At 41.9% G+C, this 22,775-nt stretch overlaps 1 protein-coding gene across 7 annotated transcripts in view; it reads left to right on the forward strand.

Annotated features, from left to right (window-relative positions):
* GRIA3 (glutamate ionotropic receptor AMPA type subunit 3) overlaps positions 1–22,775 on the forward strand; it is a 150,010-nt gene that overhangs the window by 98,428 nt on the left and 28,807 nt on the right. For all 7 annotated transcript variants that reach the window (XR_003993101.1, XM_030497151.1, XM_030497152.1 and 4 more), the window contains 2 exons: positions 8,055–8,431; positions 15,715–15,913. Coding sequence is in view for 6 of the 7 variants with exons in the window: in XM_030497151.1 (XP_030353011.1) it covers positions 8,055–8,431; positions 15,715–15,913 (576 nt within the window). In the remaining variant the exon portion in view is untranslated. The remainder of the gene's footprint in view (positions 1–8,054; positions 8,432–15,714; positions 15,914–22,775) is intronic.

Here is a 22,775-nt window from a genome sequence, read left to right on the forward strand (position 1 = left end):
AAGGTGTGATACAGGCCACTGCCTTTGGGACTTGAGCCAAGTAAGATTAGCCTGTGCAGCTGCTGTACAATGCAAGATCCATCTGGATAACAGACAACAAAAATGATCAGAGGGCTGGAACATTTCTCCTGTGAGGAAAGGTTGAGAGACTTGGGGCCTTTCAGCCTGGAGAAGGCCCTAGAGAGAACTTAGAGCAGCCTTCCAGTACTTAAAAGGGACCCATAAGAGAGATGGAGACAGACTGTTTATCAGGGCCTGTTGGAATGGGACAAGGTGTAATGGTTTTAAACTAAGAAAGGGTAGATTTAAACTAGATTTAAGGAAGAAATATTTTACATTGAGGGTGGTGAAACACTGGAACAGGTTGCCCAGAGAGTTGGTAGATGCCTCATCCTTGGAAGTGTTCAGGGTCAGGTTAGATGGGGCTTTGAGCAACCTGGTCTGGTTGAAGATGTCCCTGGGCATTGCCAGGGGGGTTGTACTAGATGACCTTTAAAAGTCCCTTCCAGACCAAACCATTCTCTGATTCTATGATAAACAGGTTGGTTGCAGCTGCCTTTTCCACAGCCACTTGGAAGGAGCCTTGCTCAGAGAGCTCTGCCTCCTTGGCCTTGAACAGCCCTAGTCACTTCCCCTTGACCCAGCCATGCTGGCTGACCTTTCCCCACTAGCAAAAACCAGCCTCACAGTCACCATAGAGCATACCTTAAAACAACCCCAAACCCACCCCACCACTGTCATTTTCTCCTGCAAAAAATATCTGTTCCTTTGTATTCCGAAGCTTAGTTTTCATCTGTGTTTTCTCATTAATGAACAATGGAGGAATGTTTACCTCCCTGACCCCAACAGCTCCTCTTCTCATGCTGGGAGCTCAGTTACTGAAGCTCTTCACTGCAGCGCTCAATTATTCAAAGGTCAGATGCATCCCTTGAGGTTTGACTGTAGACCCAGGGTAATGCTTACAGCCCAGCGCTGCTGAGCTAGCTCCCCAGCATGCGGAGCCAAACTTCTGAGCGGGCAAGCTGCACAGAAATCCACCTGGCTTTCTGTAGGCAGAGAAAGCAGCCCCTGAACTCTAAGTACAAACCTCACCAGCCCTCCAGATCCTTTCCCAGCCCTGTTCACAAACACCATCAAATACCTTTGGCCTCTTTCTCCATCTGTTGAGAGGGGGCTGTGTACCACACTCTCAAGGATGTGCACAAAGCCCTTTGAAGATGAAAAGTGCTCTAGAAGTGCTAATTATTTGGAGCAAGTGCCTCATTTACGTTCTGACTTTCCTTTATCTCTCAGGGGCTTAAAACTCTATTAGGGAGCTAAAACTGTACGTTACCCCTAATGCCCCTGTGAGCCTTGTCTGAAAAATGACTGTCATATTTGGCTCCTCTGGATTCCATTTTGGGAAGACAAGAGGGAGATTAGATTTTAAATGCCTTTATTAGCATGTATGGAAGACAGGCATGGGGGGGATAAAAGGGGCCTGATTGGTTTTGGTACCAGTTATCCAGCAGCTGAACTGAGCTGTGGCAGATAACACAATCTTTTAGATTGCATTTGTCTCAAGTGATAAACAGAGGCAGACACAGCATTCTCCTGACCCAACAACCTTCTCACCACCTGGCACTGCTGGGAAGTCTTACCAGGCTTTTTGTTCTGAGCCCTATTTTGCATAGCCCCTTGCATACAACTCTTTTCTAAAATTGCTGTTAGGACAGTCATAGGAAGTGAGTGGCTTGTTATTTTAATGCCAAAACCCTCATTAACTGTAATTAATGTTTCATTCGTGCCAGTTCATTGTTACTGTCGCTCTGGCTTCCTGTGGGATGCAGTGTAGAGTCAGGAGAGAAAGTGCAGCCAGGTCCTCGCAGCCTCCCAACCACTGCATTGGAGGGCTCCGAATGGCGAGGAGGGATGGAGGGACTCAGTGTGCACCGAGCTGTACCTGAAGCAGCAGGGGTGCTGTGTCACAGCATTGCAGGTCCTGAGGCTGACCAGCACAGCCCTGACTCTGGTGTACGACTGCCTGGAGGTCGGCATTAGCTAGGCTAACTGGAACAGTCCTGAGAGGTGCTGGGGATAGATACACTAAAATACTTCCCATTAGAAGTTCTCCCTCCCCTGTCCCATATCACATCAGGGCTGGTTGGAGGGTGTAAAAGTCTAGTGTGCTGTGGGGCCCCCCAAAGTCGAGGGCAATCTCAGCTGGCCCTCTTGGGCCATTCCTTGTGGCTTTGCAACGGGCTGTACAAATGAACCTGGTTACAGAAAAGGGCAGCATAGCAATGGCAGCCCTGGAGGCAAGAAGTTCTGGCTGAGTCGATACTCCCAGACTCCTGTGCTTCAGACAGGAGAACCCATTAAGTCTTGGTAGAGAGGAGCTAATGGGGCCTTGTGGTTTGTTAGCAATTTTCAAATGGTGGTGGTAGTAGTAATAGGAGTAGCAATAATAAATGGTAATAAAATTTGGCATAAAATGAAATTTATTTGATTTTTTGTAAATAAAAGTCAGTTCAGGTTGAAAAAAATGTTAATTTTGCTCTTTCACTCTGATAGTGTCAAAATAAGATTCTTATTCCTACCAGAAAAAACCCCTACCAATTCAAGTGCTATTATCTTTCAAACAAAGAGATATTTCTAAAATATAGTGGAAACTTTTGAAAGAATAAAAATAGCAACTAGGTAAAAGCTTTTTTTCATGGACACTTTAGATGAGGGAAGTAGCTAAATCATTCTCAGTTTGGAATGCTGAATGACTGTTTAAATCTAAGCAGCAAAGCAAGTGCTGTCCTCCAGTGATCCATCCATCCACTAAGGACGTGCCCTGTGTGGGGCTGAGGAGCAGCAGCACCTCCCGGTGCACAGGGCTTTGTACCCACCAGCTGCTGAGCACTAGACAGTCGTCTTTTCTCTTCTATAGGGTAAGCCTCTGCCTGTAGGCTTTTATTTCTTCTTTCCCTTTTGAAGCAGGCTGCTGTTCTTCCTTCACTGTGCAGCCAGGGAAAGCCTGCCCTCCCTGGGCCTGATGCTTTTCACAGTGCTGAGGCTAATTGACAGTAGGTTCAACACAGACCTTAATTGTACCTACAAATGCTTTGGGACTGGAAAGAGCAGCCAGACCTTACAGCCTTTAAAACTCTCCTTGGGTAAAAAAAGGTCTTTATAAAAACCTTTCAATATGTAAAATAGCTTAAAGGAATGAAGCAGGGATGTAAAGAACAGACAGTCCCCTGAACACAGGCAGCCTCCACAGTCTGTCAGAGTGAGACCACCTACACATCTCCCTGCCTTTAACAGCTAACCAGCCTCGCCTGGCCTCTCTGGCTCTCCCAGCAGCAGCAGCAAGACTACAGATGGCATATACAGCCTTTGAATCATAGTAGAGTGGAAAACTAATTCAATTCCTAATTCTCCTCAAAATGTCCCATGTGCTCTTAGTCTGTGGCAGAGCCTGACTGTGCCATGAGCAAGAGAAGCTTGCCCTTCACCCCACATCCCTGGTTTCCATAGGAGGGAAGCCCAGGCATTTGTGCCCAGTGCCCAAAGGCATCTGATGTCCTGCAGCTCAGGCAGCTCTCTATAGGCAGATGTGGGGTCCCTGCCCAAGCAGCCACTGAGCCATGGTGGCACCAGGACCACAGCCCTGGCACAGTCCCACACACAGAGTCACACTGACATGGGCCCAGACTCTGTATCTCCACATGTATCTCTGCAGCTCAAAAAGCAGATGTGCCTTTAATTTCTCCATCTGCATACAGTAGTAGTGTTTCAGGAGGAGCTGTGGGCATCCACATAAAGCATGCATGGGCTGAACATTGGCAAACTACAGCAGACAAGGCCAACTGTAGTTTAGCACCTTAATACCTTTTTTACACTGCCCATCTAGTACACATTCGGACTTCAATGCAGCATATTGCTAGTTGGGTACCAGCTGTCGTTTTTACACAAGTGTGAGCTAATGTTTTAAAAACACACTGCCCCCATGACTTGGCCTCACAACACATCCTTGGGCATACTGGACTCTCTTTACAGGGTAGCGTTTACCAGTAGATACCACAGGTGATGTGTTGCTCTGACACCCTTTTCTGATGCTTGGAAACCTCAGGCTGCACTGAGAGGGCCTAAAATGTGCTCAGAGTCAGTCGTCGTTCCAGCACAGTCTCTTCTCTGTATCTGCATTCAGCACTTCTGGGGTGCTTGGCTCCTGATGGAAATCAGGCAGCGTCCCTCTGCTTCAGTCCACACATACCTTGAGTGCTGGCTGGCTTCCTGTCACACAAAGGCTTTGTAAAGTGACCGTAGCCCAGACCCACTGCTTGCAAAACAGCACGCTAGCAAAGAAATTGTTCAGTTCTGCAAGCATGAATGACCTGCACGTACAGGCAGGAGCATAGCTGATATCTCTTGCTGTCTCTAGTGCATGGCTTTGAAGTTAGGAAGACTCATCTTTAGGTCCGTAAGCAGAAGAATTAGATTTCTCCTTTTGGATTACAGAGGTGGAACATCTTATCATTTTTCTCTCCTCATGTAGAGGGATATTTCCATTTGGTATTTTTCTCCCTCCCCTTAAGAGTCTTGAGGATTGCAGCCCCCTGGGGTCAGCTTTGCACAGAGTGGGTAGTGCTGCATGTCCTCTATAAATCCATCCCTCCCACACTAGTAGGCAAAGGCAGAACAAGCCTCAGAGGAATCCATGACATTTCTCACCCAGCTCAAACGCAGCAGAGATGGTGTTTGAAACGCCATTAGTCATGAGTGATTAGCAAAGCTTAGTTGTTGAGGTTCTTAAGCCCCCCTCCAGTTCCGCACAGGGAAGGGCATGGTTGTGGTTGTGTTCTTTTTAATCGAGCTCAATTTTTATGAGTTCTGCTTATCTGCAGCCATAACAGGGAGGGAAATTCACAACTCTGCTGCAATTATTAATGATCCTGTAGGGTGCTTAGAGCTCTCCATAAGCTCTCCATTTCAAATACTGTATCTCTAAATAAATAAGCGAAGAGCAGCCTGGTTTTTAAACTCTCCAGTCCAACTAATATTCAGAGAAGTGGTGGGGAACCAGGCTCAGGTGCTGGGTTGCAGCTGGTCCCCTCGCAGTGCCCTGGTTGTTGATGGTTTCCTGTGATGATGTTGATGGTTGTTGATTGAGACCCTGTATCTGAACCCATGCTTGTTCCCTCTGTAGAAAACAATTGCTGCCATTTTCATTTAAGGCATGCGGGTGTTTGTTGGTGTTTCCAGTATATTGAACCTACCAAAAATGGTAGGAAAGCAGGAAGACAGAAATATATCAGAAAAATAAATATTTTTATTCCTTTTAATATTAAAATGCAGTTTTAAATTATTTACAAAGAAATCCATGCTGTATGGTATGAATTAGGACATGGCAACGAGGCCTTTAAAAACTGATTTATCTGTGCTTCAGCACAGCATCAGTTTCATCCCCCAAAAGACCCCACAGGAACATCCCACATGAACTCAGCCGCTCATGAAGGAGATGATACAGACTTTATTGCACGCTGCATCAGCACTTAGGAAGAGCTCCACCGTGTCTACTTTTGCAATTAAAATGTTACTTCGGGAGAATTAAATTTCTCCAAGTCCAGGAGAACGCTACAAAAACTAAATGTTCTTACAGCTGAACCAGCCTTTTCCTGCCTTGATGAGCTGTCCCAGGGCTGGCTGTCCATGTGCAGAAGTGCCAGGCAGTAAGGCACCGGCCTCCCTCCTAAGCTTCACTTTGTATGCAGTTATTGCTAAGTCTCTGCAGGGGTCCTGATCCATTAAGTTTGCTCTAGTAAGGATTAATTTGTAAGTACTTCATTAATTCAACACAAAATACAGTAGCCATGGTCAAAGTGCTTAGTCTTCCAGGCAGCCGTGGACTCTGACTACGTTTAAAACTGATACTCTCTCTGTATCTCATACTTACTGATGGCAGACATGTAATATTTAACAGGAGCTCAAGAAGCAGCAGCTACTAGACAAATACATGTCTGGGGGAATTCAGCAGTGAAGAAGTTCCAGCATCACCCAGTCCCTTTACCACACTCTGCTTGTGTCCCCCCAAGTCTCTTTGTTACTTAGGTGATGAACACCTTCATCTGCAAAGCCAGTAAACACCCAAGTATCCAAAGGCAGACAGAATTTTCAGGGTTTATATTCAAGCCACGTTAGGCTAGATTTTTGCAGTAAGTGACCACAAATCAGGTGAGGGTTTTCTCTTCAGGAAAAGTGGTCACTCAAGGGAAAAGGCAACGTCCTACTGTACAGAGATATCTAACGGGGCTAAGGAGGGCTGTGAAAGTGTACACCAGGGGCCGTGGTTTCCACATGGCTTCCTTCCATGCACAGGCATAGTTTGTCTGATCGTTATTAAACCACTGAGAAAATCCCTTGGGCATGGCTGCACATTGCCACTGAGGCACCAGCTGGCACAGAGCAGTGATACCGACATTAACCTTGTGAGAAGCCTTCACCATTTCTGATTATTAAATGTTAAAAAAAAAACAAACCACCAAACAGCTATCTAGGAGGAGGAACAAATCAATATTAATGCAAGTCATGTACACCACCATCAGATTTACAGAAAGGCATATTCAATTATTTTACAGCACAGATTTTAATCACTTCTTATTAACATTTCCTAATAACTTTTATTCAGACTTCTACTTAATCAGGTTTTATTTTTGCACCAGAAAGAGATACATGCTTACTACTGGGAAACAAAAATCTGATTTAAAAGGTGCACAGTGGTTTAGGTATTGATAAGTTAAACCTTTCCTAAGAATCATTTTTTTCTTTCTGAAATTCTTAATTTCCTAATGAAAGGCCATCTGCAAAAGTATCAGTAACATGAATAGTTAGGGTTTAACTTTTTAATAGTTTAAAATAGAAGATTTAAAAAATTATATGTAGATATGTAGGCCCTCATAAAAATAATTTTTTAATGAAAAGGGCCCTTTTTTTTAACATTCTAGCCCTCTCTCCTGCAAATGCTGACACCTGCTTGAGTACTTGCCTGAATCAAGACTAGGTTATCTAAATAGCATGACTTGAATCTTTCTGTCATAGAAATACAGGTACAATTAAATATATGTTGAAAATAAATTCTGGAATGCTATCTTTAATCAGGCAACAGTACATTTTTTTACTTCACATTCTTACCCTCCCATGGAATCCAGCAAAGATGTATTGATTGAAAGGAAGGGCATTGGCTCAGGGTATACCAACATGCTGGTGAATGACAGATGCAATAAGATAAGATTGTGCTTCCAGATAACACAGCCCCAGAACATGGTCTGTGTTATAGATCCACAGAGATAAGTTCTGTAAAATACGGTGACATACATTATATTGAAAAATACTACTTTGCATTTTTCTCAGGTAACCCACGTTATTGACTTCTCAGGGACTCACAAATACGTGTTATTGTTCTTCAGTGACCACAGAAAGAGTATGCTGTCTGGTTCCTATCACCCCACTATTTTGCAATCTTCTATAGCTTATTGCAAAGGGGTTTCAAAGGAATATACGAGTGGTAGCACCCAAAAGCAGCTGAAATTCAGTGACCAATTACTTCTCTTAGATTCCATGTAAAGGTCCTGGACTGATCAGTAAAGCAAAAGAACTTGCTGAAAGAATGGGAAAGAGAAAATAAAAATAAAACAAACACATAATTTGCCCAGAGTCTTCAAGGCAGGTGGATGGATACAGACCATTACTAGAAAATGACGACATTATTTTAGTTGCCATCTCACTGTCCGGTTCACATAATATTTATTCATCCGTTTTAACTTAATAAAAACATAAATACATGTTGGTACATATCTGCCTCTGTCGTGAGGCCCTTGCATGGGTTTGATTGTAATTTTTCTTAACAGTTTTCTATCAATATCATGTAGTCTTTAACTTCAGTGACTGCAAAATAGGCTGCAAATAAAATGTTTTGTATTCAGTCATGTAATTTATCATCTGATTCATTAGCCTGAGACTTTAGATTGTGATTATGTTGCAACTGTTTTGTAACTAACTAACTTGGGTTTGTTTTCACTTTTCAGAGAGCAGATATAGCTGTTGCCCCACTCACCATAACATTGGTGCGAGAAGAAGTCATAGACTTTTCCAAACCCTTCATGAGCCTGGGCATCTCCATCATGATCAAGAAGCCTCAGAAATCTAAACCGGGCGTATTCTCTTTCCTGGATCCTTTGGCTTATGAAATTTGGATGTGTATAGTCTTTGCTTACATTGGCGTCAGCGTAGTTCTTTTCCTAGTCAGCAGATTCAGTCCTTACGAATGGCACTTGGAAGACAGCACTGAAGAGCCACGTGACCCTCAGAATCCTCCTGACCCTCCAAATGAGTTTGGAATATTTAACAGCCTTTGGTTTTCCCTGGGTGCCTTTATGCAGCAAGGATGCGATATTTCTCCAAGGTTTGTTCCATATCACCCCATCACCTTTTTGCATTTTATGGTCATTTTCTGATGCCATGGTGCATATATATTACTTTTTTTCAAATTTCTTTTTAATTCAAAATTTTTGGTTTTGACATTCCATTCAATGCTCAGCATCATCATCAAGCCACCATGCTTGCTAATGTTGACCTCCAGAGTGAATGGCATTGCTTTATAACGACATTTATGCATTTCTGCCAAACTTATATACACCATGTTGAGGCTGTAAAATGCATAGGGTTTTCTGTTTTCAGCAATGCTTGGAGGGCTACCGTGTTTTTGCTGCATATCTCATTTTACGGTCATCTCCTTGGTGCATATAACCTATTCCGCTTTGTAAAATAAGACTTGTTTATTTAAAGACATCACATGCAACAGCACTTTAAAACACCTCTACTCCCATCATGGCTTCTGCTAGTCTTTTTACTTTCTTCTGTGCCTAAGTTCTCTAGTTCTGTTTTTCTTGAACCATCCTCTCACCTATTACTAATTTGCTTACCACTGTCTTTCATATATTCAAGTCTCTGTATGTGCCCCTCTAACAGTTACTACACAATACCCTGTATGTGTATCGTTATTTCAGTCCTATCTAATCTGTTGTCCCTGTGTTCATAGTCAATATGGCCTAGTAAGCATTGCCAGTTTCCATAAAGATTTCTCTTATTCATGAAGACGGTCTTTCTGAATAAGACTGTAGTAAAACACGTTTCGTATTATTCCAATTTAACAGAGAGCACTGGTAGTAACTTGTAGAATAATATTTATTTTTTTTAAGAAGCATTTTGAAAACCATTCTTAAATGAACAATGCATAGCACAAATGGGTTTTGAATAATATATATAATATTACTACGTTTCCACTGGAAAACTACTTTGGTGATGTGCTTGTGATAAGCAGCAAAATTATCTGGGTTCTTAGTGATGGAGCACTACTTATATTTTGTATGACAATATTTTAATAACCAGTTTACAGCTATTTTAATTACTAAAAATACCTGCTTAGTGCAAACAGGATGCAGTTTTTTCCTTTTGCAAGGTTGCTAATTAAAGCAAGAGAGATAGATCTTTTCTAACTAAGCACTTACATTTGAAATACACCTTGTCAATATTTGTATTTGTGTACCTTTTTCAATACATGAATCATTGAAGTTACCAGTTTTTCCTTGTCCATATAGCGATAGGGATCTTGAATAGCCTCACTGAAGCAAGTGACAAAACTTCTATGAAGTTTCATGGAAAGGATCATGATTTTACCTGTTGTCATGTAATAATGATCCTTTAAGTTCACAGTCATTGCACATTCAAATCTCCTAATGCAGCAAAATCCAGGACTTTTAGAGATATTGGTAGTGGTATTTGATGCAAGTCATGCATATATTTTAAAAGTTTTGATAGCAGCAGTTAGATTCATACTTATTGACAGGTGCATATTTATCCTATGTAAAGCACACACATTTTTGCCTGGATATGACTATGCAGTTACCAGTGTCTGGGTGTGCTGCCCCACCGTAGTTATAGGTGTTCACCTTCTCCTCCTGTTTATACACCGTGCTTCTGCTTTACGCCTAAATTCTGTATTGAAACTTTGCCTCTGTGCTTGCTCTTAAAGGTGATGAGTAGTGTTATTTAAATTGCTGTTGACCATGTGTGTGCCCAATATAAAGGACCGGGAAATAAGCACTGGGACATCACATGGAAAGCTGCAGGCATTGCTCTGTTTCCACTAGGCCTGTTTATTGACAGTTAAATAGAAGTCCATAGGATTTTTGTTACGCTCTCATGTGACTCTGACATGTTCAGCCATTTACCTTATATAACAAGTGGAACATACTCTATTTTTCTTCAATACTACCACGATAAGTGCCTTGGAAATACCTACCAAAAAAAAGAGGCAGCAGTAAACCTATTTATTTTATCTGTCCGTCAGAAGTTATTAGCTCAGTAGTAATATATGGCCCTCATTTGAAGACATTGTCCAGTTAGTTATCTTTCATGATAACAGATTCCAGGCAGTTACATGCGTTGTTACTGAAAAAAAGAGAAATTTAATACCTTTAAACACTGTTCCTTTGACCAATATGTTGATTTAAGTTGATTAAATGTCAAATTTCTTTTCCGTAGAAGGGACTATTCCCAAGTATTTCATTCTTAATCTGTATCTTTGTAAGGTTACACCGTTCACAGTACATTGACTTTATGAATGTTTCATACTATTTTATTGCCATTAAAAGGGGCTTCATTCTTCCATTGTGAGTTTTGTCTGAATAAATTTCTTATATGAGAGCGTACAGCACTTGTAGAGAGATGCCGACAAGCAGTCTGGAGAGATCACTTTTGTACTTGCTGATAAAGGCTCTTTCAGCTGCCTTTGTGTGGAACAGCTGTGACATCTAATGACTAGTTAGATCTATCCTTGGTGAGTATGCTGTGTGGATATTCCAGAGGATATATCCCTGTACTCTCCTCTCTGTATTTAATAGGAGTCGTCTAAATGGAATCAGATAGCAGCCAAAGGATGGGGTTAGTGCATCCCTTGATGGAATCAGCATTTGTTTCAGCAGTTTTGTTCTGCTATCAAAGGCTGCTGTGTTTTCTGCATAGTGAGCTAAAGCATTGAAAATTCACTTTTGATGGATCAAAAGTAGATTATTAAACTTGCTTTAATGTAAGATGTGCACAGCAAATGGAATCAGGAGAAAACACAGTCAAATTTGTAACACTGTTCTGAGCGAAAGTATCTTTGAAATCTCTATGAGAGCATGTATTTTCTTTTTGCTCTTTATTCGTGTGGAATAAAGAGGCTAGATTAATTAATTGCTGATGAAAAAAGACAGGGGGTTCATTAAAAATTATCTCATGAGGTTGGTCATTTAGGAGGATGTATTTCTAGATCCCGATTTTCACAGCAGAAGACTCAAGAGACTCCTATTAAAGGCCATGGGAATGACTTTGTGGGACTTTCAAAATAGCAGTGAGAGCTGGGTAATGAGGTATTTCTGAAACTCCCACTGCCAGTTCCTATGATGGAAGCATCTCAAGGCAGTGCTTTAGATGCTGTTGTTTCTTGTGTTTTGTCTCAGTAGCTGCCTGGCCCCGTGAGGGCAGCAGGAGAGGCAGGGGCTGGCTGGGCGTGGGGGCAAGGGACTTAGCTCATAGCTTCTCAGGCACCAGGTAACATGTGCTCAGAACAAGGACAGGTTCTAGACAAGGAGGGTTTGCACCAGAGTTGTTGAAGGTTATTTGTCAATACGGCAGCCGTCTTGTATCGATCAGAAGAGCCCAATTAGAAATTGAGTAGTGTAAGAAGCTTATCATTTAGGTGTACTATAGGAAATCAGAATTGGTTTATGGCCATGAGTAGAAGCAAAATTCAAGCTATTTTGGTAAATAAATGAGGTTTTGTTTAAATGTATTATTCTTCTGGAAAATGAATGTGAATTTGAATATTTATTTTGTTTTTCTCTTGTTACTAATTTGCTCTCATTTGACTCCATGCTTCCTTTTAAATTTCCTCTCAAGGTATGCACTCTTCCTGTTTACTTGCTTTTGAAAACACCGTCTGACTTTGTTTTGATAACTGAGTTATAATTCTGTTATTCAGGTCTCTGTTACTCCTCTCATTTGTTAACATGCTAGTTCACTTTAAAATAATGTTGTGCAAAGTATGTATTTATTGAGGTCGTTTGAAAAATGACATGTTGGGATAAAGCATTAGTTGTTTATTTCTAAATTACAACACTGCACACTTGGACAGGTATGTCTTCATCAGAAGTGGTGCTGGTATTAAAAGCTGTGATTTATTTTTCTATCATTATTATCTGAATAATGGACAAACATTTCTGTGGTTCACAGCAAAACCATACAAGTATTCTCTTATTACCAGCCCGGTGTTTATGTACTAACCTTTTTTCTTCCTCATCCCTCTACACCAGCCCCTGCAGTGGGTATAAGGAGTCTTCATATCAGCAGATGGACTGGGGGGAACTGGAGTCCTTTGAACAAGGAGGCTGCCAGGCCATGCTCATCCGTGTTCTTGTTTTTCTGCTCTCTCTGTCTGTCTTTCCTTCAGTGTTGGCTTTGTGGTTTGTTTTGTTTTTCTTTTGCCCCATCCTGTGCCACCACCAATTACAGCTATCAGCCCAGACAGCTTCGTAGTAGCAGATGTTTAATCTTCCTTTTTGTGTTCATTGGAAGACTCTGGGAGAAACAACTCTCTAGTGACATCCAGTTTTCTTTCAAGTGACCTCAACTCTTCTGAGAACAGCTCTGGTCCTTGCATGTAGGACCCTCAGAAAAGTGCTGCCTTCGTCCAGGGATCCAGCCATGCCCACCTCTCCCTGCCTCTCAGCTGTTCTCCTGTATCTGTCTGGCTTGGTTCATGCAGGTTGCAAGATCTCTGGGGCAAGATATTTTTACCTTTCTCTGTGTGTAATACACTGTATGAAGATGCAGCTCGACACAGACTTTTTATTGTTACAGCAGCGTGAACTTCAGGTTTCAGTGGTTTGGAAGATGGTTGTCTTCTGCACATTTTTATCCCAACAACCCATCTGTCCTGCTAACAGAAAGGACAGCTAGCAATGCAAATAAGACATTTCCTATGAGAAACTACAGTGAGAATGAACATATAATATTTTGTTCCCAATAGTTACACTGAATTTATCTAAACACCCTGGCAAGTCTTTTTTTCATCTTCCTATTTCAAGACCTACTGTAAAGCAAGAGGGCCAAGGGAACCTTGAAACCCCAGATAAAGCTGATCTTGTTATATGCAAGATAAAGCTGATCTTGCTATATGCAGGTGGATGTTTCATCTGCTGTATCTGCTAGCCAGACTTCTGCTCAATCTGGCTCTGAAACTTTCCACCTCCCTGCAGGGAGGAGGAATTCAACTCTGGGTCTTCTGTGAAGATGGAAAATATGTAGTAGAGGAGTAAACAAAAGGGAGATGAATTTCACCTGACATTACCATCTAAAAGCAATAGGCTGTGTTTTAGTTAGGCATCTCGGTTCCCTCCAAAGTCGTAAGACAGATGGGCACCTTCAGACTTACCCCACATTATAGCAAGTGAGATAAATCTCTTTTTATCCGCCAGCTCCAAAGGGAGCCTTACACGACGAGTTTGGTAGGCAGTGCTTTGTAGCTGGCTAAAATTGCATCAGCCTATGTAGGAGGCTGGTTCAGTGTTTAGGATATCAAGTTGCACAAAGTAGCTAAAGCTTACCGAGGCTGGTAAAGAAGCTGTCCAGAAAGGCCTTTAGCCATCTAAAATCCCAAGGAATTCACTTGATACCTACAAAGAATGTAGAGTGAGGCAGACAGATTCCTTGACTTACTGCATTATTCTGGATTTCTATTTCTGCAACTTAACCTTTGCAGCTACTCAGTAGCATTCTGTTAGTGATCAGCACAGCAGCAGCAGAGCCCAGGTTGAAACTTGGAAGCCTTTTATCCTCTTGGAAGCCCCTCAAGAAAGGCAGGGAAGCTTTCTCCACTCGTTGGTGATCCAGTGGGTGTCTTCTTGCCCTTGGGAAGTGCACGCAGGCCAGAGCAATGGCAGTGGTCTCTCAGAGTTCCTACCTCAAAAGCCATTGCTTCCTGATGGACGGAAGAGGGGATGGTTGACTCCTCAAGCTTCCCAGAGCTGTGTAACCACTTGAACCACCTTGTACGTTGGCACAGACTTGATGCAGCGGTCCCTGGGTGCTAACTGCTCTGGTGCTGTTATCCATAGAGAGCAGCCTGCATCTGCCCTATCAGTGGGAGCTGCTGCTTCCATTTCTTGTGCAGAGGAATAGCAGCGGTTCACCTCTTAGTTTGTTTCTCCACATTCCTCTCACCTATGCCAGATTACTTTATTTTTATTGTGTTGGCAATTTTTTTTTCTTTGGTGTGTTCTTTAATGTTAGATGGATTTTTTTTTTTCTTTCTTCATAATTTAATGATATTTTTTCAATGGCTGAGGCAATCTCAGGCTCTGGCCAAGACCAGGCAGTTTCCCAGCTAACCCCCAGACTCGCTGTGGGAGACTCGCTTTTTTCCTGTCTCCATCTGTTGGTAGGACAACTTGTACCCACTGTCTGGGGATGGCACTGAGGGGCTTGAAGGAAACAAATGAACAGGTAAGAGTTTTCTTGCTTTCTGTTTCTTCCCTTCACACAAACTGAGGACTACAGCACACAGGCTCCACAGATTTAATGTACTGGGAATGATTCTTCCTCCACTGGTATCAGTAGATTTAAGGGAAAACATAGGTAATAGCTTTGCCTCAGCTCCCGAAATGATCCCTGTCAACACGCTGTGTTTGCAGGATGAGCACTGTACATGGCAGTGAAATTCCCCACCCAGCTGAGCAGCGTGGCACTGGCGCCTTCCAGCCCTCAGCAGATATTTTGAGCCTGATGTTCAGTTGCTGTAAAGCATCAAGAGCTCTTACTGACAGGATCTAGACTGCTTGACTGCCAGGCATTTTGTAATTACCTGTTTACAAGTAGGCTTTTTTTTTTGGTACTTATGGTATCTTTTAAAAAACAGAAAACACAACACAATCAACTTTTTTCTGCTTGCTTCTCTGTTTTTCTGGTGATTATAAAGCAGGAATATGCTTGACTTGAACAGTGCAACATGTAAATTGTAATTAAATTAAAAAAAACAAAAACATAAAATACAGCAGCCTCTCTCCTCACGTCAATATGCAGATTCAGTCTGTAGTTCATGCTAGGTTGTGATGAGAGAAGGATACTGGATCAGTTTCAGTTTATTCCTTTCCATGTTTACTCACATTCCTTTTTGCAGTTTACATTTTGAGAGTAAGTGCAGTAAAAGGTACATTTGTGTCCTCTGAGCTGAGCAACCTCAAAAGAGACATAGCAGCAGCCAAGTCCAGCCTTGAGGAAAGGCTGGGCAAGTAGAGAACACAAAAGTTTTCTGGCAAAAGAATTCTCCAGCAAAGGATCTGTGGAAGCTGGGAGAGCTTGTTCCTCTCCGAGCCTCCGATGGGGTTGGCTTAGATGAATTATTTCTTAATTGACAGTCCTTATTTTCACTGAAAGAAGGGAGAGAGTTTAACTAGGTAGGACCAGGCACACACCGAGTTTGCTCTCCTGAGGAAGGCTGCAAAGAGCTAGCTCACAGTCCATCTGGTCACAGATACCTGAAGGATCTGGACAAAAGGGTCATGCATGTGAATTTGTCTTCAGTGAAGAAAAAAAATAATCAAGGAATGTCTTCACAGCAATTTGATGATGTGTGTTTTTCCATAGATCTCTCTCAGGGCGAATTGTTGGAGGAGTCTGGTGGTTCTTCACTCTCATCATTATCTCTTCCTACACTGCTAATCTTGCTGCCTTCCTTACGGTGGAAAGGATGGTTTCTCCCATAGAGAGCGCAGAGGACCTGGCTAAACAAACCGAAATAGCCTATGGCACTTTGGATTCAGGCTCAACCAAAGAATTCTTTAGAGTAAGTCTGTTAAATCTCCATTAGAGCTTTTCTAAACTGTAAGTGCCTAATATACGATTTTCAGTCATTTGTTTTTACCCAGCTGTAGCTGTTCTGGTAAAAGCTGCTTTGTGCAATCAGGACAGGCCTGAGTGCAGATTTTAAATATCAAAAAGCATTTATCAAAAATGGGTGGTTTTGCTCAACCTGAAACATCTCAAGATGGGAAAACCTGACTATCATGGGAAGGGTTTTTTTAATACCAGTTTCATAACCTCTGCCTGATGAGCAGTAATGCAGTCATTTTCACAATATTGAGCAAGGAAAACTCTTGCAGGAGTGATGCTCTTGACCTACTTGCTCTGTTTGCCCAGCTGGCAGCCATTAGCACCATCCGCTGTTGATGTTCACTTGCCAGAATGAGAAGGGGGACGGGAGGCACGTGTTGCCATTTGTTTCTATATGTGCATGGATTGCTGCAGTTGCTGTTGCTCTATCTTCACTGTCTGCCAGCGTCTGGCTGGGGCCAGTCTCAAGGGTGAAACTTTTGTACCCCAGAACACTGGTGTGTGTTCACCTTAGTTAGGGAAATGCTGGGTTTGCAATTTTTGGGAGTAGGGGGAGTACACACTTTTATTTAAGGTCATCCTTTCTTTCTTCACTTGCCAAGCCGCAAGCTGAACTGTGGATAGCTTGGTGATGGTAATTAAAAACTCCAAATACAACCTCAGACCACTTTTATGTAGCTAAAAATGCTGTGACCTGAAAAGCTCTTATTTCTGGCCTTTTCAAGCGCAAACTGAGATGCTCAGCCCTTTCGCGGAGCTCTTGGTTCTCTCTCAGCAGTGCCAATCAGATGCCATTCAAACCAACATTTTTTTGTGTAGAAAAGTGGCCAGTACTGCAGGACTGATCATTCATTGCCTGTCACAAATACTGCCCAGGTGCAAGTGTGAGGGAGGGGGGACAAGAAAAGTGTTGCTGCTGTAGGCTGATGAGATACTGAGGGCTCCTTGGATAAATACTGAATGAGGGATCCTTGAATTTTCTTAAAATTTCAGTACATCACCACACATGCATACATGTGTGTATGAAACTGATGTAAAGCTAGAAGTGAATGCAAAGGTATTTTATAATGCTTTTGTACTCTGTCTTTATGTAAAAACAGATACTCAGTAGTTCTTAATTAACTGAGGTGGCTGGTATGTTGCAAACGCTCCTGTTTGTATTAAAATGCTGTCAGATAAACACTGACCTTGTAAGGGTGACGAGAGTGTGTAAAAATTTGCATTCCATTTAATTATCAGCCTGAGGCAGTGTTGTCTGCACCGCCAAAGAGTGGAGTAGCCCTGTCAGAAGAGGTAGCACAACTTGATTAGAAATACTGGTGCTGTTTACAGTCGCTGTACTGTTCTTAGGGGGTAAAAAATCTTATTTTAAATATCTTGTTACCATTAATACAGAAAGAGGGATTGTATGGGGGTGTATCTTCATTTCCTTAATGGTTTGACATAAGGAAATCCCTTCGCATCCAGAGATCAAAGGAATGAGTGTTTCATGTGAAAGGATACAAAGTCTAGTAAATGTATGAATACTTTGTTGTGCTGTTAATAGTCTTGAGATGAGCCGCGACTCTCTCTTGGTACTGGAGAAAGCAGGGCTGTAAATGAGGAGGATCTGTCAGAGCTGGCAGCTCCATCAGGCGGGGAGAGGAGTCAGATGAGGAAGGAGGAGAGCAGAATCCAGCAGTGGTGGAGTGGGATGTAACGCCTGCTCTGGGTGATGAGCCACATGGGAAGGAGAATGGGCCCTAAGTGGTGCTTCTCTCTCCTCGGCGTTCTCAAGACACACAACATCATTTCAGTTGTATTAACTTTTGCAGAGTAATTAATTTGAATAGAGTGATGCAGCCATGAAACTGTTGTAATTAGAGTCTTCTTCAGTTGATTTGAGAAGGGCAAAAGCTTTGTCTTAGATTAAATGCGTATGTTCACATAAATACTTTGTTGTACAGTCTTTATTAGCTACTTAATAAGATGGTAATGATGGCTGAAACTTGAAATAACTCTTGGAGGACACTTGATTTCTGAGGCCCTGCTGCACAGACTATGCCTGCTCTGTGGTTTGGGATACTTCTCTCCCTGTAAGCTCTTTTCTCACTGCTACTAGCGCATCAGTGGGAGTGATAGTGGTCTGAGTCAAAACCGTGAGTTCTCCCGGGTACAGTGTGATGCTTATTCCCTCTGTGAAGGGAATATCCTCCTCTGCCCATTCCCCATCAGCATTTAACCAATTTAAGTAACAGTTGGCTGAGTGGGTCAGGATCATCTACCCAGTGAGAAAGGAAGCTTCTAACTGAGGGGATGGCTACGTGAGCAAGTTAGTGCAATCCTTAATTCTAACAGTTGCCCATGCCACTTGCTGTGGCGTGTAAGAAGTAGCTAAATCTTCCCAAGAGATGCGAGCAGTTACCTGGCTGTGAGCAGGAGGTCAGCACATGTGTAGAAGCTTTGTAGCTGGGCCATGACTTCACACAGGAGGCGCAGGACAGTCTCTCCAAGATCCCATAAAGAACCTTTTATGGGTATATCTCGTCGTAGAGCTGTTAAGATGAAATGTGTCTCAAAGATATTAGTCAGATAGCAATCTTAATGGCTGCTGTTGGCCAGTAAAAGGCACTAGACTGACAACAGCAAGGAATAATTGCCTCCTAAGGCATCATAGAGGGACTACACATAAATGAGCTCCAAATACCCACCATCTTGTCCATGTGTGCTAGAAGTTGCTCCTTGAGAGCCTTCAGTCCATGGCTCCTTTCTGCCAACCCCATTTCCACCCAGGATTGCTTCTGAAGGTTTCTTTTACAGTGTGGATACCTGTCTGCCAGGAACTGGACGGATACCAGCACCTCATTTCAGATGAACAGATGGTGGTGACTTTCAGCCACTTCAGACCTGGGCAGACTCCAACTAGTGACCTATTTTATATTCTTGGCTGTTTCCCTAAACATCACAATGTCTCCCACATAGAGGCTATCCCAGCTATGTAGGTAAGCTAGATACACCATTGCAGTTTCAAGCGTGCATGATGTCTGCTGTCAGTGTGACATTGCTCTCACAACAAGAGAGCCTATTTTTTATAACAGTTTCACAACAGGTACTTCACACTTCTCATCTGTTGGTGACTCTCTGCATCAGAGCATTTGTCTAATGTATATCTAAGAACCACATGAGCCTTCCTCTATTTTCATGGTACTTTCTTGTTTCTGCTCAGAAACATTTTACATTTTTCACTAATGAGCTTATAAAGGCATTTAAATGGCAATCAATACATTACATCAGTTCCCTTCTGGCTTTCAAAGGGCACTCATCCATATTGAAAAGGAAAAGAAAGAACGTCTTCTTAGATATTTATTAGCATATAGTCTCAGATTAAGGACTCCAAAATACCTCTTTCTCTTTCTTGAAAACTGGCAAAGGCCTGTACTAGAAAGCAATTTCGCATCACTAAGCTACTACTTTTGAGGGTGTATCTGTTAGAATTAACATCTAATACATTCAATTAAAGCTTCAGCATATCTGAGTAGCTCATCAAATCAATGTAACACCATTTAATCCAAATTCATCACTGAGCCAAAGTATAACAGCACAGTCTAATACATTTTACACCTCCAATATGCATATATTCAAAAGGCATGACCTATACAACCAATTAATAATTCTTATGTAAACTTGGCTGTATTTAAAACTTCAATAGAAGCAGAACGTGTTTCTAGACATGTAGAAATATAAATTGCTCTTGAATTTATGATGGTCTCTTTCAATTGATAGCAGGTATCTGTGTTAAGAGGCTTCTGTTAAATAACTTGCAAAGTGTGTGTTTGATCATTGACAAACACCGCTGACCTGCTAGTACACTCTACTGAAAACCTGAAATTTCAGAAGGTGTCCTCAAAATTGATCTCATGTGACAAGGGTTTACAGGTTGAAATACTGAGGCAGGTAGCATGTTGCAAGATTTTGCATTAGGTCCTCCCTTTTGTGAGAAATTGAAGGCAACTCCTGTCACACCATTACCAATGTAGTTAATCACCGTTAACTAAAACTAAGGAAAAAGGCCTCAAAGGAGTGGTTTTATTGTATTGTACAGCTTTGTATTTTTCTCAGCAATAGTTTCAAGGATGTCCCTGACAAAATGACTCTGCTACCCTGCAGCTCCCACATGCCTCAGATGAAAGGACTTGCTGCTCGGAATTCAGCTCCTAATTGTTTCTTCTGGAAATGGCATTAGTTGCCAGGCTAGTTAAAAGTTTCAGTAGAAAGGCCAAAGATTCTTTGGACATGATGGTTCCTACTCTTATAGTTGATTACTCCTACCTGGCACTGTCATTCATAAGTATTGGATAGAGAGTTTGACACTGACATTGCTTCTGCTGTTGATATAGACTTTAGGCTTGGTGCCTGGAGGAGTTAAGCAGGCTGACAGCCTTCAAGCACAGCTTAGATATTATTTTTAGGATTTTTTTGCAACCCAGTATGAAATTCACAGCTCAGGCTAAAGTCTCTGTTACTTAGGACACATGGGAGTTAGAGCTAACTTGAGGACACCAAGGAGTCTGCACATGCTTTCCTTGTGCCTCCTGTGTGAAAGCTTCACTTCTTGTAACGCTTGGATAGCCTGCCCAAACACTTCCATAATATTTTGCTCTTAATGAATGTTTTGCGAGAAGGTGATACTGTTCTTTTACGCCTTTGTGGACACATTCAGCACTTGAAATTCCTCTTCATCAGTTTTCTCAAAAAATGGTTCTTTCCAAACCAGGTTCAGATGTGAGGACTTTCTGGACTTTGTATATACATAAAATATGATCTAAACCTACAATTTTTAGGATGCAGGAAGTCATGCTAAGGATGGTCTATAAGATGTCCCCCTTTTTCTCTCTTCTTGGTTTCGTCAAGTCTGAATAGTTCAGCAACAGCAGATAGAAAAGGATGAGATGTCCTGGCGAGAAGCTTTGTATTTCTGTCTGCAGCTCTGGTTGCCTATGCTGAGAAAGGGTGCTTTGACATGAAAATAGGTACCAGAAAAAGCATGTAAGTATGGTAAGGGGACTGCTGAGGTACCTCTTGAAAGGAACTTTAAGTACAACTTGTTTAGATGGTAAAAGTAAAGCCAATATAGAAAACGATTTGTTCAAAAGAATAGAAAAAAACACCAGACAGATGAGCACCCAAGCAGAAAATCAACATTTATCTGAAAAAAACAGTGATAAGAGCAAATGAACAGATTCACCCCAAATTCCCCAGAAATTTAAAAAAAAAAAAAAAAAAGACAAAAAAAACCCCAAAAAACCAACATAAACCATTCCTTAAAGATTTTGAAACAATTTCCACTAAAAACACTTGGGGTAACTAAAACCTCCCCTCCTGCTCATGCAGTGCTTTGTAATGGGCTGCATGAGCTGCAGCTGCAGTGGCACTGGTGACCCCACCGGGTCCCTCCTGGCTCCAAGAGCAGAGTGCTGCTGGATCCCACCCAGCGGGCAGTGGGCAGGGAGGACACCCCGTTATGGTCCCTCCCGGGGCCCATGGAAAGGGCAGGATGTGGCAGGCAGGCAGGCAGAGCCATCGGGGACAGAGGCAGATATAATGACCGTAATGCCTTCTAAACCACCAGCATGTTACACCCAGTTGTAAGATAAAGAGTTCATTGCTTTCCTCTGATACAGTTGTGTGAAGACAAGAGGTAAGGGAAATAAATTCTACCAGCAGTGGTCTCAGTAAGGAAAAGCCCTGAATTTTTGAACCAATAGCTGCCATGCGATTTTTATGCATTCTGTGCAATCAGATGATATTGAGATCATCATTAGAGCCTATTAAAACCACCACAGTGAATTCCGTGCGTGCAGCACGAAGGGTTTCATGTGTAGTTAAACTCTTTGATTTTTAATTTCAAAATTTATTTTGTTAGTGAAGATGAAGGACTTGTTTCTAGCACAGCATTCATACAAATGCTTTGCTTTTGCCTTTGGAAAAAACTATGATTAGCAGTTTGAAGCTTTCTGTGTTCTTGGCATTGAGCAAAACAACACAGTCATCAAAACAAATGCCTGACAAAAATATTGAAGTGTGGTTGTATTTAGGGACTTTAAAGAACAGAACATCACAGAAAAGTGATAGCTTCAAATATGAGCTATATAGATCTTTGATAGACAATGTGGCAGCAATTAATAAGAAAAAGTACTGGGGTTTTAACTGTTTTTCAACACAGAAAGTGTGAAAAATGTTTTCTCTCCCTTCCGTGTTTGATATTGGTGGGGGTGTGCACACATATTAAAAGGTGAATGTACGCATGCAGAGAGATCACAGCTCTCCATTGCATGAATAATAAATGGTCTGCTCGGGGGGGTTCTTTCTCTTAATCTGTTGAACCTCCTTTCTGCCACATGGCTAAAGACAGCAGGAAATCAAATGTGACATAATTATGAAAGAAGTAGTTCCCATGAAGTGATCTAATGTCTTTAAGCCTATAGATTGGAGAGGAAAATGTATCCTTATGGGAACTAAAATTAACAGCTCATCCATCATCCACTCCTTGGAAAGGAAATGCTGGATGGTACTGGGGTTTAGGTGCCTGAACCATTTTACTAATTTCAGCAGGCAGCTAGGATTTAACAAAGCTTTCAGTCAACACTTAATAACAAATAGTTGAATAAATCTCTCCTTTGTTTTCAATAACAGATGGCATTTGTCTATCAATCAGCTCTACTTGCATTTGTGGCTTAAGCTTTCCAGCTCACCAATGTCTCAATGCTGCTCAGAAGTTGATGTCTGTAAGAAAAGGGTTTCTAGCTGCGGTGTTGAGGTGACCAGTTTCCATGGGT

The sequence above is a fragment of the Strigops habroptila genome, chromosome 9 (genome assembly GCF_004027225.2).
Source record: "Strigops habroptila isolate Jane chromosome 9, bStrHab1.2.pri, whole genome shotgun sequence".
Taxonomy (NCBI): domain Eukaryota; kingdom Metazoa; phylum Chordata; class Aves; order Psittaciformes; family Psittacidae; genus Strigops; species Strigops habroptila.